At 29.8% G+C, this 15,883-nt stretch overlaps 2 protein-coding genes across 2 annotated transcripts in view; one reads left to right on the forward strand and one right to left on the reverse strand.

The window, feature by feature from the left end:
- Positions 1–15,883, reverse strand: part of LOC141526177 (uncharacterized) — an 83,275-nt gene that overhangs the window by 38,800 nt on the left and 28,592 nt on the right. Inside the window, exon 3 of the mRNA XM_074241013.1 lies at positions 6,334–6,380. The gene's annotated coding sequence lies outside the window, so the exon portion shown is untranslated. The remainder of the gene's footprint in view (positions 1–6,333; positions 6,381–15,883) is intronic.
- Positions 8,012–13,144, forward strand: LOC141526266 (uncharacterized). The gene is made up of 5 exons (XM_074241175.1): positions 8,012–8,300; positions 9,138–12,061; positions 12,135–12,381; positions 12,472–12,648; positions 12,749–13,144. Exons 1-5 carry the CDS (start codon positions 8,255–8,257, stop codon positions 12,883–12,885), a joined length of 3,531 nt encoding a protein of 1,176 aa, XP_074097276.1. The 5' UTR covers positions 8,012–8,254; the 3' UTR covers positions 12,886–13,144.

The raw sequence follows: 15,883 nt of genomic DNA on the forward strand, positions 1-15,883 counted from the left end.
AAATATTTTTAATAAATTTATGTTTTTATTGAAACTATTGCTGGTATAAAAAATAATCCAAGTTATTTTTTTAAATTAGTATTTTTATATTGTTTTATTTAGAAAATGAATTATGTTTAAAATTTATACCTCGCGGTAGATCTAAAGTGACATAACCTGCTGTTGGTTTAAAATACACGGTGGTTATAACAAACCGGTAATAAAGTTTTCTTGTCAAAAACAACGTAACATTGAAAGAAAAAAACGCAATTTACACTTTAAAATATCGCTCACAACTCAAAAGGATATTAAATTTATCTACTTTACATAAATGAAATATTCAAAGTTAGCAATAAAAGATATGAAAGTTCTCAATCTCTCGAAACTGCCAAGTTATTTTGTTGAAGTGTAATTTTAAATCAAAAGTGTAATTATAATTATCTAGTGAGTAGTTGCATAAATCAATGAAAAAATTGATATAAATAATATTAAATCAAATTGTATCAGCTATAAATAAAATAAATTTTGCTTTTTCAGTCGGAACTCAAATTTATTGATTGAAATAAATACTTAAATCCGTTAATTTTTATTTATTTGTTTACTAAAATCAATATTAATTTAAATAAATATTTTTATAAAAAACGGATATTATTAGTACATTAAATTATTAATGTTTCATATAAATTGCTAAGTTATTTCATTTAATGACGTTCATTTTCAGAATAATAATGATAAAGTAGAAATAAAAAAAAAAGCTGTGGAATAATTTGTTAAACTAAAACAATTGGATAAATTTTTTGGTACATCTAAAATGAATTGAAATAAAATAAAACACAGGTGAACGGTGTACACACGTGGGAGTCCTTCCGTTTTAAGAATCATAAAACGCAGGTGCATGTTCACAATACACAATGCGTCACGGTATTGTCGCGGGCGGTAAACCGTCGTTTCAGATTTCCGTTATACACAAAACTAATTGTTATTCTCCTCTAAAACAATGAAATTTATCTAAATCCCACAGAATTTTTTAATTCCCTGCTACTGCTTCCTCAATCAATCAATTTCACAACCTCGTCGTGACTGCTAGAAGCCACCATGAAAGAAAATTTATGCGGGACATTTCTTCACAACAATTTAAAGTGAAATAATTTAATTTTTGCACGTATCTACAAAACTTGATCATAAGTTTTATGAATTTAAAAATGAAGTACATAATTTTTTTGAATTATTTCAAGCCTATTAGCGGAGTTGGGATGTTGCACCCTGAAGGGTTTCGATATTGCTAGTAAGGTCTCACCTGACTGCTCCTGAGACTAATAAACTTCTTTTACAAGTATTGCTTCTTATATTTTATGTTTTATGTCCATATGGCCTTCGTGCCCCCAGCATGGAACTAATGGCTCTTTATAACATCTATTGGTTCTTTTAATATACCCATAAAAAAGCTCTGACCTACAAACTAGTTGATAGAGTGATAATAAACTCAACTGCAAGACAGTTACTTCTCTTTTGACGTGTTCTGTATAAAAAATTCGAGATCAAGAAAAACCGACGACCAATTTTATGACTGACCGTCTACCGATTTGTTATAAGTCAAGTTATTCTAGTGTAAGTTTAAGATTTATGTTGATGGAAAAATACTGCTATTAAGAAAATTTTTTCTGGGTAATACTCGGTATAATTATATGTTCTTTCCTGAAGAATTGATAAAGATAAAAACAATTTTTTTTTAATTACACAGTAAAATATTTTGCGTCATTTTGTACACAAATCGTGTAAGATACATGACGAATAAACAGTTTTGTTTAATTTTTGGGTAAACGCTTGATATATTTTAAACAAAATAAGTCCATAACATTTTTTTTACGAAACGACGGAAATTTTTTACTGTGTAATAAATTAAAAAATGTCTTTATTTCAATAAATTTTTGAGCCCTGAAATCCTTTTCAGGAAAATAATTTTGTTTTTCTCAGTAAAAATAAATAGAAATAAAGTTCGCTAGTTTACGATGAAAAAAAAAATTTAATCCATTAATTTACTAGTAAAAATACAATTATTAATTAGTGCAAAATAAAAAATGAACTTTCAAATTATGATATTGTCTTAAAATTGATTATCAACCGTCAAAAATGTTAAAGTAACCCTATTTAATTTTATCTACAATAAAATTTATTCTAGTTTTTTACGGCGACCCCCATGTACTTTCTTGGCTTTACCCGTCTACGGTTTTAATAATTGGAAACGATTGCCGACCATCCGTAGATCCCCCCAACGTTGAGCTAATCGAGCATAAAATTCCGTTGGTAAGATACTTTATCTACTCGTTAACTGTTTTTAAATTCTTTCACCAAAATAAAAAATTTCGGACTTAACCAACGGTGAATGCACGGGCAATTTCTTATTTTTAATGATATATCATACATAAAATAATAAACAATAATCGTATGTAATCGTATATAATACCTATCGTACGTGTTTTATGATCTATGGAATCGATGTATGAATTTGTACGTTTGAAATATTTCTTCTAATGTACGGCAGTAACTTTTCCCAAGACAATTACGTTAAGGTTTAAGTGTTAGACACCCTTGTACGCTTGTAATATACAAGTGCGGACTTTTACGGGGCATAAATTTGGTCGGTTATTCTTATTCTTTGCAGTTATTATTTTTATTGTTGCACTATTGTACAAGAACAAAAAGGAAGTTAAGTGTAGTTATTTTTTTTATTGTTTGCAGGTGAACTCTTTCAACTTTTCGCTTCTGCACTGTCTTTATTTTATTTATTTTTTTATTATTATTATAAATTAAAATAATTGGTGAATTCAAAGAACGCAAACTTAATTTATTCATGCAATAAGTTTTTTAACGAAAAAATATGTTACTTTTTTCCGTGGATCGTGCGAGGAAATGTCAGAGAAATCACCCGAGAAATCTCATTTTTTGTGCGAGTTGTGAGTAAATATAAATGTATAAATATGTATGCACCTTAAGTGCTTATGCTAATTGTTCTCTTGACTCCTTTGGTTTTCGCCTCGATAAATGTTTAAATAAAAGAAACCGAGTTAACACTCGAGTAATTGTAGACAAGAGAAATTACATGTTAATTTTGTTAAATAAATTCAATTATAATTAATGCATAGCACGGAAACAAAAAATTCACGTCGTTAATTATTTTTTTTTATTTTCCATACAAATTATTTGAATTTTTGTTTAAGTACACTCGTCAATTTTAAATTATTAAAATAATTATTATTATTTAACAAAATTTCTAATTAAAATTTATTGCTATTTATTTTCCTGTGATTAATTTATCGAAAAAGAAACATTGAGTTGTTTTTTTGTTTGTTTGTTTGCTCGCGATAATGTGAAATTGATAAAATAAAAAAAAAAAATAACAGTAATCAAGATAAAAAATATGAAAAAAAAAAAAAAGAATGAGACAAAATGAAAGTAAAAGTAAAATAAAAAAATAAAATAAAAATCATAATCTGTTGCATTAGCATTTCATGGAGTGGTTATTTTGAGAATACATAAGTACCTTTTCGTGGGACTTATATTATTTAACTTTTGTTTCCGGGGGTTGTTTCAAACTTAACGTTTTACGTCGCCAACTTTAGCTCCATAATATATATTAAAATATGAATATATATAGATAGTAAAAGGGAGGAAGAGGAACGATGCTCGACTACACACAGCAAAATCATTATTTTATGTATTGCATGTGATATTACCATATTCATTATAAATTATATTGTTATTATTACTATTATTGTTTTTGATTTCAACCCTTGTTTCAATTTGTGAGTACGCTGAATTCACCAAACCGTGCCACCCCCTGGTGTCCTTTCGGTTATGTAAAACCACATCCGTGAATATTAACATCCTAATCACCGCTTTACAGGTAGTAAAGTTCAATTCAAACTTTCCCCGAAAAAAAAAATTAGTCATCAAAAAAATGAAAATTTATTTTGGGGCTGGTGTATTACCGGTTTTATAATTTATAATTACACCGAAAAACAGAGGCGATTAAATCCATGACATTTCTTTTTGGCTCGGGCTTCCAGGTGGAGATAATAAATGAGATTAAAGAAAAACCGAATAAATTTTTCCGTGTATTAAAATAAAGCAAATAATATGTAAAAACACGTGCGTTGTATATGATTATTGAATTTATTAAATTTAAAAAAAAAATAAAAACCTTGAAATATAGTTGACATGTTTTGATTAATGTGTCTGTGTTATTATTTATGTCCAAGAGTTTGAGTATTGTGTGTATGTATATGTTAAAAAATATAAAATACGCTACGGAAGTTTTTGTTTAACAATAAATGAGCGTTGATGATAAATAATATGTTCAGCAGTTAATCTTTCAACGCAGACATTCACGTATTATAATCATAATATTAAGAAAAAAAATAATAATGATAATTAATATTGAAAAAATTTTATTTGGAACAAATAAACATTTTTCATAAATTATCAAGTGTTTTGGTAGTGACTCACGCTTTACATTACGTACATGCCAAAGTATAAACTTTTTAATAGGCAAGATTATTTATTTTTAATGAATTTTTTTATTGAAAATTATTTTCTTCAAAAAAAAATATTTTAGGTAAAGAATTTTTTTTATGGTCAGTAAAATTTTTTTTGAGTCAAAATAGACTTTTAATCGCTATAAAATGACAAAAATAAGCGTTAGATACATAGACACGATGAGTATTGTACCCACTAAATTATTTTAAAAACAAGTTAACGGTTTCCGGAAGTCCTAATGGATTACTAATTATTAACGACCCAATCTTGGGATTTGAGGACACTGAAATTCATCGAAATCGGATATCTGCGATGTCCATCGATGGAAAGGACGGGCATCGTAATCGGGAAGTATAAGTTTAAGTTTAATTAAGTATAAGTATATCAAGTAAGACTCTACCATTACTTAATAAATAACTGGAGATAGAGGATGAAGAAGCTTGTAAACGCAAAAATATATTACGGAGAGCAGACGACACTGAGAAATTCGACACGAAGCATCTCAGGTCGTCACGAGTGACGTATGGTGTCCTCTCAAATAACCGAGCAGCTATAGAAGAAAGCTGATCGTTATTATAAAAAATCAATACTAAATACTATACCGTCCTTTATTTTATACTTTTTTTTTTTTTTTTTTTTTAAACCATAAAAAACACCGCGACACTTGTCGATTTAGTTACTCATCAAAGTCCACATTAATTATTTTGTAATGCAACCAGATAAAATATTATTATCGAATTTATTTAAAGATATGATTTTAAAATAATATTTTCGAAAGAAAAATAAAGAGAAAGATATATTTCAAAATTGAAAATTTATTGTAAATATCAAGCTCGTGGCTTTATTTATTCCAGTTATTGCCAGTAAAATAAAATATTTCAAAATTTATTGTGTGTATTAATATATGCAATGTAATCAATGGTCGATTAGTGGACAAGATAACTTTAGGCTCGTGTCCACGGTATAATTTATTTGCTCGTGAAAAATATGATTATCAGCAACAGCATTGTTGCCTTTAATAATAAAGAATGATGGAGATAATACCCCGTTTTTAGATTGTAATTATGTGCAATTAAGTGCTGATATTAAATGTATTTTTGATTCTGTACACTATTGTGGTTAACCATCGGCCCGTAAGCAAAAAAAGAAAAAGGGGTACTATTATGACTGTTGCAGATGCAGATGGTTCATTGAACAGAATCATCTGAAATAAGATTGGATCAATCGTCGAAAAGATGACTATCAGTTTTTAAAAACAGTATTCTAAATGTGTACTTTTATTGTTGCGATTAGATGTTCAGCTGGATTTTTATAAATGTTCTGCACTGCTATATAATGTACAACAACATTTTCGGGTGATTTTATTTAACGAGTCTCCCCGCTGAGGATATTTTAAGCGAAAAAAAACAACATGATAGTTGTATTGGATAACGTCACAAAGAATTCTCGCCGAGGATTATTGGGCTTCGGTCAACATTCAAAATTGCGGTTTAACGACTTGTCCTAATAGCGTCAGCAGTTTCTAAAGACGGAACATCTTTGTGACTATTGTGGACAGTTTTTGGAAAAAACTTAATGCGAGGCTCTATTAGATTTCGGTTAGTTTTTTTTTCTAACAGATGGGACCTGATATTTTTTTCCAAATTTTAACGAAAAACAATAAAGTTAATTTCTTAAAAAAATAGACTTGATGTAATTTTAATATTTAAAAAATGATAAGTTATTTTTTATGATTAAGTCATTAAGTAATTTCGTTTGAGACCAAGTTTTAAAAATATTATAAGTTTTTAAATAAATAAAAATCAAAAATTAACTCACATATCTGCAGCAATGTCGATCTCTGTAACAATTCTTCATTTTTGAACCTACAACATAAAAATTACACATTTATTAATTTTTTTTAGTTGGTTTATTAAATTCAATAAAAATTTCTGGAATATCCAGGTTGTTAATATTGTTTTAATATATTGATTATTAAAAAAAAAACTTATAAATAACTTACGAATAAAAGTTTGTATTCAAAAGCATGGACTTAATTCCGATAAAAAAATAAAGTTCGAATTCCATTACAAGATACATAAGTTATTATTTAAAATGAAAAAGGGAGTTGCCAGCTGGGTGTGGAAAAATTAATGTAATCTCTACGAAATTTGATTGTAATCGGTTGAGTGTATGAAAAGAAGAACCGGGATGCAAGATATATCTCATTACTTATACGTTATTACAATACATACAGCTAAATAAAAATAATCTACAACTCGTAAGAAAGGTAATAGAGTAGTTGACAAAATTATAAATAGTAACTGATAATATTAACCAAATACTTATATTAAATATTGAATTATGATATTTACAATTCTTGGTGAAATGAAATTACGTCAAGGCTACGAAAATATAAGAAATGTCAAATGATATATCAACACGAGTTGAAAGAACCGACTCGTAATTCAAGTAATGTCTGCAATTGTTAGTCTTATTTCAAGGATAAATTTTAAAATTACATCAGGTGTGCTAAACATATTTAAATATTTTTTAAATTTCGTAAAATATATAAGTTATCGTTTATTATAAGAATTTAATATATTCTAAATATAAAAAATGTGTTCCTTCTTGTGAAAATAATTAAAAAAGAAAAATTATTTTGAATTTTAATTTTTAAATCACTAATACAATATAGACCCGACTGTGAACAAAAATTGGGTATTATATGTATGTTATATTAAATTAACCAGGTGGTAGATTTTAATAATAATAAATTTAATCACCATGCTGTGATTAACATTCGGGTTTCGTGTACCGATAAAATACTATGTCACGGTTTTAAAGTATATGTGTGTCCATATATCTTTTAGTTAGTGCGTGAAACCACTTCCGATTTATACTGCGGGATATATACGTTGCAAGTTGCGACTATGGCTCACCGCATGATATAAGTTTATGTTAAACCCCAAAATCATCCCCCACAAGTGAATAAATTTTTTTCTGCTGTCAATGTACCTAATCACAGGTATTATGTCCCGAAAAAATTACAAGATAATTATCGGTACAACTTCGGAATAATAAGTAAAAAATTTATAATTGCTCTAGTGTTAAATAAATATTTACAATAGATATAAAAGTTAAGTTTTCTTTGATAAACAGTTAAATCAAATATGTTAAATGATGAAGTAAAATATCTTTAATTATTATTTGGGCAATAAATCACGTAGACGACAATTAAATTGAGCGTAATGGGATTTAGATTACGATCAAGTGGTATAAAATAACACTCGATAGAAAGTAATGTATTGTATGATGGATTACTGTAATAATATAAAGACAAACTTACGTTTGAATGTGTGATATAAGTACACTATCTGTAAAAGCATAAACAATCAGCGTCGCAATGATGCTTTAAATTTAATATTGCTTAAATTTAGTCATTTGGAGGGGGGAGTTATGATATTGAGCATTACGGGCTGGTCTTCCATAACTTGGTCTTACTACACCTGAATATTTTCAGTTTTTCCGCAACCGTTTAATCGGCCGTATCCAATTTCTTATATTATTTAAGCTCGGATCTTTATCATTTTTTATTCGTTAGTAATCTGAGTACCTAAGTGAAAAGTGATTTAAATATACAATTTTTTTATTTTTATTTTTTAGTTACTTTTTTTTACTTACTTTAATACTAGTGGTGATATGAAGTTTTGAGATTATTTTATAAAATTGTACATTAGTTTTTATTTGGCTGAAAATAATGTGGTTTAAACGAGTACTCATTGTTTCTGTATTTATTTTCCAAGGTATGGTTTTTTTTTTAATTAAAATTTTTCAACATATTTTAGTCCAAAAAAAAACCTTTTTGTCATACTTAAAATAAAAAAAAAAAAAAATTTTTTTTGTAATTGAAATAACAAAAAATATTCTTACACTGTGCAGTAATTCGAATCATTTGTAATAATAATTAACGGTTGTATACATAATTTTATTTTTGGACGAAATTATATTTGTGTGCACGATTATATAAAGCAGCCGGTTTCATAATTATCAAGTCGATTGGAACGAAACAGATTTTTTTTTTTTTTCAATACTTTACTTAAAATAATTAATTTAAGCTGCAATTATTTTAAAACAAAAATTTTAGTTATAAATTTAATTTCAAAATCATTGAGAAATTTAAAATTATTTCTTATCTATTTAATTTTGTTAGGTAATTTTCCTACGGTGGTTTTTTTTACTGATACGTTATCATCTACAGACGTAATTATGACGCACCAGTAAAAGATAATTGTGAAATAAAAATTTAAATTTTGAATCTTGAGCAACCTTCTTTTTCTGGTAAAACAAAACCCTGGGTAATAAATGATAAATGACCTGTTAAATTGTTTCTAAAGATGCAGCTGGGTGGTCTTAGTAAATTGAAAACATAAATGTACCGATACTTTACTAAAAAAAAAAAAAAAAAAGAAAGAAACTTCCGATTATTATTTTTAATAAAAAAAAATATTTTCAATTTTCTTAGCGGGAAGTTAAAAAATGAGTCACTAGATTCAAATTTTAGAAAAGTATCATTAATAATTATTATTTACGTTTAAATTCATAGAAACAAATTTTTTGAGTATAAAATTAAATGATTGCAGTAACATCTTCAGAAGACGCTAAAAATGCAGATTCTACACCGACACCTCCTGGAGTTATTCCTCTGGAACAAGAGTTAAGTGTATCAAATCCAAGCGATTTATTAAGCACTTCACCATCAGCGACAACTGCTGTGTCTAACAGTACTGATGGCAATTCAACAGCATTAGATACTACTACACTAGTATCAAGTTTGACGAATACTACTGGAGGATTAGTAAATGGAACAACTACAGTAGATAATTCAACAATTCCAGGAAATGGAATCAGTGAAAACTCGACTCTATCATCAATAGTGGCAGCTGATAACAGTACAACATTATCCGATGAACCAATCGCAAGTGTAACTTCTTTGAATGCGACTAGTGACAATTCAACATTACTCGCGAACGCGACTGATTCCAACTCAACGTTAACAAGTATTGGGTTAGACGGAAATTCTACAGAATTAGCTCTCAATGATACGAATGGAATCAGTCCAACGACTCAAGCTGTTCTTACTCCTGAAGGAAATTCCACATTAGACAATTCGACTCTTGCTAACAATGGTACAAATGGAACAATTCCTGGTGGTAATTCTACTGAAAATGCAACGACACTTATTACCAATTTAGTAGAAGGAATAACAAGTTCTGATGGTAATTCAACAGAAAATGTAAACGGTACAAGTACTAACTTGCCTGCTAATTCTACTTTAGATGGTACAGCCCTCGATAAAAATTTAACTCTTGCTAACAATTCGACTAATGGAACAATTCCTAGTGATAATTCTACAGATCCAACAACGACACTTGATCTTAATTCAACGAATTTAACTTCAATTCTTAATTCTACAGGCAATGCAACGACACTTGTTTCAAATTCCACAGATGAAACTTTAAGTCTTAATTCTACAGGCAATGCAACGACACTTATTTCAAATTTGACAGATGGAACAACTCCAATTCTTAATTCTACAGATACAGTACCTACAGCTCTCTATTCAACGGATCCTGCTCTAAATTCAACGGATGGAATAACTCCGACTCTTAATTCTACAGATACAGTACTTACAACTCTCAATTCAACGGATCCTGCTCTAAATTCAACGGATGGAACAACTCCGATTCTTAACTCTACAGATACAGTACCTACAACTCTCAATTCAACGGAACTTGCTCTAAATTCAACGGATGGAACAACTTTAGTTCTTAATTCTACAGATGCTGTACTTACAAATCTTAATTCAACGAATGGAACAACTTTAATTCTTAATTCTACAGATGCTGAACTTACAAATCTCAATTTGACAGAGGGAGCAGTACCTCCAACTCTTAATTCAACCGCAGAAAATACAACTTCCAATCCTAAGTTAACTGATGGAATAACTGCTCGAAGTGTTGATTCGATTTTAGATAATGCAACTGCTCCTTCTACTAATTCAACAGAAGAACAGAAAACTCCTCACGATAATTCAACTGCTACTCCAACATCCGAAAGTATGACTCCTGGTTTGAATTCAACAATTGATCCCACAGCTATCACTGCTGACGAAATAGTAGAACTTACCACTTCTAAAGACAAATTAAAAGAAAATCTAACTGCTGTTAGTAACTCGACAGAGAGTACAAGTGCTGATGGCAAACCCACAGAAAAGACTTCTGAATCCAAAGTAGAAGGTACAACTGACAGTACTGGCTCTACAAAAGAAGAATCAACTTCCGATTCATCTTTACACACCACAACTCCAGCTGATAGTTCAACTTCCAGCGCTGATTCTGAAAAAGGAGCGACAACTCTTCCTTCTGAGATAACTTCTAAATCTCCAGTAGAAAATACAATTGATGACACTAATTCTATAAACGAAGCCACTATCCCAAGTAATGGTTTAGCTTCTAATGCCACGGCGGAAAGTACTGCTAATTCAACAGGCACTTCATCAAAAAAAACTACAGCTAAATCAGCAGAAGATACAACTTCTAAACCAACAGCGAATATGACAGCTTCTAGTCTAACCGAAGAAAAAACTAGCCCTTCAGCTGATTCTGGAATTGAAGAAGTTACTTTGACGGCTGACTCAATAGTAGAACATAAAACTTCAAAATCCCATGCAACAGTGAACCCTACAACTCCTTCTGATCATTCTACAGAAGAAGATACCACTTCTGAGCGAATTGCTGAGCCTACCACTCAATTAACAGAAAAAACAGCGGCTTCTGCTACCAATAAAGAAAAAACTGATGACAAATTGTTGAACCATCTAAACATGTCCGGATTTATGTTGGATTTCTATCAAACAGCCGCCGATAAACAAGCTGCTTTAAATCTATCTAAAAATGAAACCGATTCTCTCGCTGATAATTCTACAGCATTAAATTCTACTGACACTAACAACTTAACACGTTCCAATAATTCTACTGTTGAAAGCTCAACTTTGGAGGCTAACAATTCAACTGCAGAACCAGATCTCAGTTCAACTACAGCTGTTTCCAACACAACTCAAGACTCAAATTCAACTGCGACTACAGGAGGCTCTGATTCTTCAGCTACAACAAGAGCTTTAAGTTCAACTGCTTCACCAGATGGAAATTCTACTGAAGCTAGCTCAGGAGATTTGGTTGGATCAACCGAATCAACTTCTGATGCCGATAATTCAACAGCTTCCAATTCTTCCGCTGAAGTAACTTCTGCCGCGGCCGCAACCGCAAGTAGTAACTCCTCTTCCAATGCAACCCAAGACGGATCGACTCCCTTTGAAAAGTCAACTGATATTGTAACTAAAATGGAAATTCATCCAACAACTTTGGCTGTTAATTCATCGCTCCAGAGCTCTGATCATTCACTCCAGTATAAATATGTCGTCGTTGATCCAAAAACTAAAATACCTTGCTTACTTATGAGTGCTGTAATGAATTTGGAAGTTCATTATGAGATGGCTAACCATACCGTAAGTTTTTGTTAGATTTAAAAGAAAAAAAAAAAATCATCGATTATTTTTTTGATACGAATTTTTTTTCTAGATGGCTAATGGAAGTATGACTATTCCAACGACAGCAAAAGTTCAAGGTACTTGTAGTTACACCGATGCAATGATGATACTGAAGTGGAAAAACGAAAAACTTTCGAAATCTAAGCGAGATGTTGATAGCGATGAAACTGGCATGAACTCTATTGTCTTTAATTTCGTCAGCAAAGACAGCAAAGCTTATCTCGACAATATTGAGACAAATATTTACCTTGATAACGCCACTTTCCCTTATGCGCTGAGTAAGCATGTTTCAAAATCATTAATATCTTATTTTTTATTTTAATTGCTAATGTGAACTTCAATTGATTTCAATTTGGTTAATCTTACAGAGACGACCTTGAAGGAAAAATCGATCGAACGTCTGAGTCTTTTTGAAGCAAACATTTCAACAGAATACTTAATTTGTGATGAACGTACGGATGTCCATACTCCTAACGTTACTCTGTCGATGAAGAATGTTGCGCTGATAGCATTCAATACCAAAGAAGACTTATCTCTTAGAAAAGGTATTTTTTTAAAACAAATTTTGAATTTATAAAAAAATTATCATTGATAATAAGTTGATAAGTGTATGTTAGAATTTGAACTAATAGTAATTTTTTGTAGCTCACGTTTGTGGAAATGAAGTTACTGTAAACGTAGGAGCTATCATTGGAGGATTGACCGCGGCTATTGTGATAATTTGCGTTATTTTATACTTTATATCGAAGAAAAGTAAAAGAACTAGCGCAAATCTGCCATGATTAACGTTAACTATTATTTAGTTTATAAATTGTTTTTTTGATCTATGTTATAGCACAAATGATTTATTGAATGTTATATAAATTTAGATTATTATAATATATTTTTAATCGTACTAGGCAATAAGTTATGACAGTAATTTAAAGATTAATTCATCATCATTGCCATATTGAATAAACCAAAGAAAATTATATAGTGGCATTATTTGCTTTATGGTACGACAGTATTTGTAAAAAAAAAAAAAAAAAAAAAAAAAAATTACTACCACGCATACTAATTTTCTTTGATACTTATATGTTAACTTTGTTGATAGTTATTTTAATTAATTGATAATAAATTATATTGTATATTTTATGTAATAAAATTATAGTTTTGGATTCAGCAATTTTAAAAAATTAATATCTTTTTATTTAAATTTATCTACCCAAAATAAAATTTGAAATTAATTTATTATTGAAAACTTTTTCAAAAAAATTGCAGTTACGGCGTGGGAAAAAAAGACAGTATGAATTTTCATTTCATTACAAAGCAACTAATTTCATCTATAACCGTTGTACCTAAATACTCGTCACGGGTACGCCCACCCCAATTACCCTATTAAAGAGTAAACTTTGTATTTATCGCGTCATCTGGCCGATCACCGTGCGAAAGTTTTTGATACATCCCCAATAAATTGGAATTTTCGTGATAGTTTTTTTAACTTCCCTCTAAAAAAATTGAAAATTTTCAAAAATGGGAAAGTTATTATTGGTTTTACCCCGTTTTGCAAAAATCGAAGAGCTCAAAAACGTCATAAAAGTGCAATTATTTTTTTTTTTTTCCAAAACCGTTAGAAATATCGATTTTCTCTTATGTTTTTATAAAACTATAAAGTCAAGCATCATTTTTGTTTTAAATATTTAACTCATCAAAACAAACAAGGATAGACTGCTGTGACTATGATTTGCAAAATCCTAATCGGTAAACAGATCTCTATCATGACAATGCAGTAACAAATTCAAATACAATTGAAAACGGACACACCCCTCATTTAGCACCTGGATATCATACTTGATAACATATGCCACGGATTCACCGAGTAATTAAAAAATAAAACATTCGAAGACGTCCACCGAGCAATTGTTAGATTGTAAAAATGTCCAGGTAAACATTCCTTTTATTTGTTTGTTTCCGGCTTTCGTCTGTTCTCTCGTATCGAGTTCCAACGCTTAATTTATTGTGGGAACATATTTACTGGGGGTCCATCAAAAAAATGTACCATATGTGCATCAGCTTAAATTTCTCACAATAATTAGTAATAAATTTCATTGATCATTGATCAATTGGTATTCTATTTTCATTTACATTAATTTTATAGCGGCAATAAATAAAAAAAGACATGGAATAATCGATGTTAAAAATTTGAGAATTCATATTCACAAGTTATTTACTGCTTGTTTTTCGACCATGAAATTGGTTGGAAAACTTTTCAATGTCGGGTCTCCGAAATGAAAGGGCCCTCCTGCGAATAATTTTCACCGGAATTCTCTACCTCTTCATACTTAGCATGACAATAGATTTTTCTACGTCACCAGAATCCCATTACAATATATTAACATTAATTAAATAAAAATTTTAAACAAATCTTAAGCTTATTCGAAAATCTGGCTTTAGTATAAATTAAACGATAAATATTAACATCTATAAATTTAAAAAAAAAAAAAAGACACCATCTGTTCAGTAGAAAAGCACAATGTGGAAAATAGAAAATTTATCGCCACATTAATGTTTTAATTACGACAATAAAATATTTTTTACCCAAATAAATGAATTGTCTTTATCTCGAAAGTTGATCGATTTATTTTATTATTTAGTATTATTCCATATGTCGTAAAACGTGTTGTCATTTTTAACAAAACCGGATGGGTAAATACCAGACTGTCAACAACACGCAATTGAATATTTCGAATAACTGCATGCATTACTGCATTGAGATTGTTATTCATTACTCATTAATTGGATACGTAATTGCGTTTTTTGTTTATTTAAAAAATTTTTTTATGTATTACAAAAGACGTATTTACGACTCGCAAACATTCCTGTTAGTTATTGTTGGCAATTCGCAGTTGAGATTGTAATTATATCATAGCTATTATGTACTTTAATACCGGAAAGATTATTACCTGAGTTTGATATCGCAGGTGCCGAAAAATAGTGTAAGTAAAGTGTAAATTTACTCGCTAAATATTTTTGAGATGCCAGGTGCAGCCGTCTCCTTACTTTGCCGTGCAGCAGCGAAAAACGCCTTGCATATAGATTTTTTATTGTTTTATTTTCTCTTTCGGCTGCTGGCTAAACAACAGTATAAATATTATCGCATACAAACTTTGCCGTAGATATCAGTCCTTAGCCTTTGTTGTCGAGTTTTGGCTAGAACAAATTTATTATTTGTTTTCTTTTACAGACTACAGAGTATAAACTGTTTATTATTATTATTATTCTGTATATTTATCAATAAAAACTTCAGATGCGACGCGTTCAGTACAGTGAATTCTCCAAAACAATTTTATTACAATACAAAATAGCAAAAAGGAATAATCCTATGGAAATACATTTTAAGCGGGATTCAAAACTGACATGACGATCTTTTATGACGTCAAAGGTGTTTTACTTCTGAGGAGTAAATTTTAGATGGGGAGTTTTCCAACGAAAATAAAACCCAGACAAGACAACAGACGGGCCAAGTAAAAAGGTTTGGCCAGGCATTTAAATTTTGAAAAAATCTACTACTATTAAGAGGTCCTAAGTGTGGGTTCAACACCTTGTCTATTATATGGTCTACGGGGAATTCAGGTACGTCAATTTTAGACTCGTGTCAAGTTAGTTTTTAAAAATTGTGCAAGCCAAGATTAATGTTAGCGGTTGGCTCTTCGGAGAAAAGTTCATCTCACACCTGGTGTATTCTACTGTCTACTGAAATATTATCTTTGTTTTGAGCGGTTATTAAATTAAGATAAAAGT

Source organism: Cotesia typhae, unplaced genomic scaffold (assembly GCF_013202065.1).
Source record: "Cotesia typhae breed Kobodo isofemale line unplaced genomic scaffold, CoteBio_Ctyphae contig_33, whole genome shotgun sequence".
Taxonomy (NCBI): domain Eukaryota; kingdom Metazoa; phylum Arthropoda; class Insecta; order Hymenoptera; family Braconidae; genus Cotesia; species Cotesia typhae.

What these genes read in the sequence shown, in the direction of transcription:
- LOC141526266 (XM_074241175.1), top strand. Translation starts at nt 8,255, where the DNA reads ATGTGGTTTAAACGAGTACTCATTGTTTCTGTATTTATTTTCCAAG. An exon ending in TTCTGTATTTATTTTCCAAG is followed by an intron (nt 8,301 to 9,137) that starts GTATGGTTTTTT and finishes AAATGATTGCAG; the next exon opens with TAACATCTTCAGAAGACGCT. An exon ending in ATGAGATGGCTAACCATACC is followed by an intron (nt 12,062 to 12,134) that starts GTAAGTTTTTGT and finishes TTTTTTTTCTAG; the next exon opens with ATGGCTAATGGAAGTATGAC.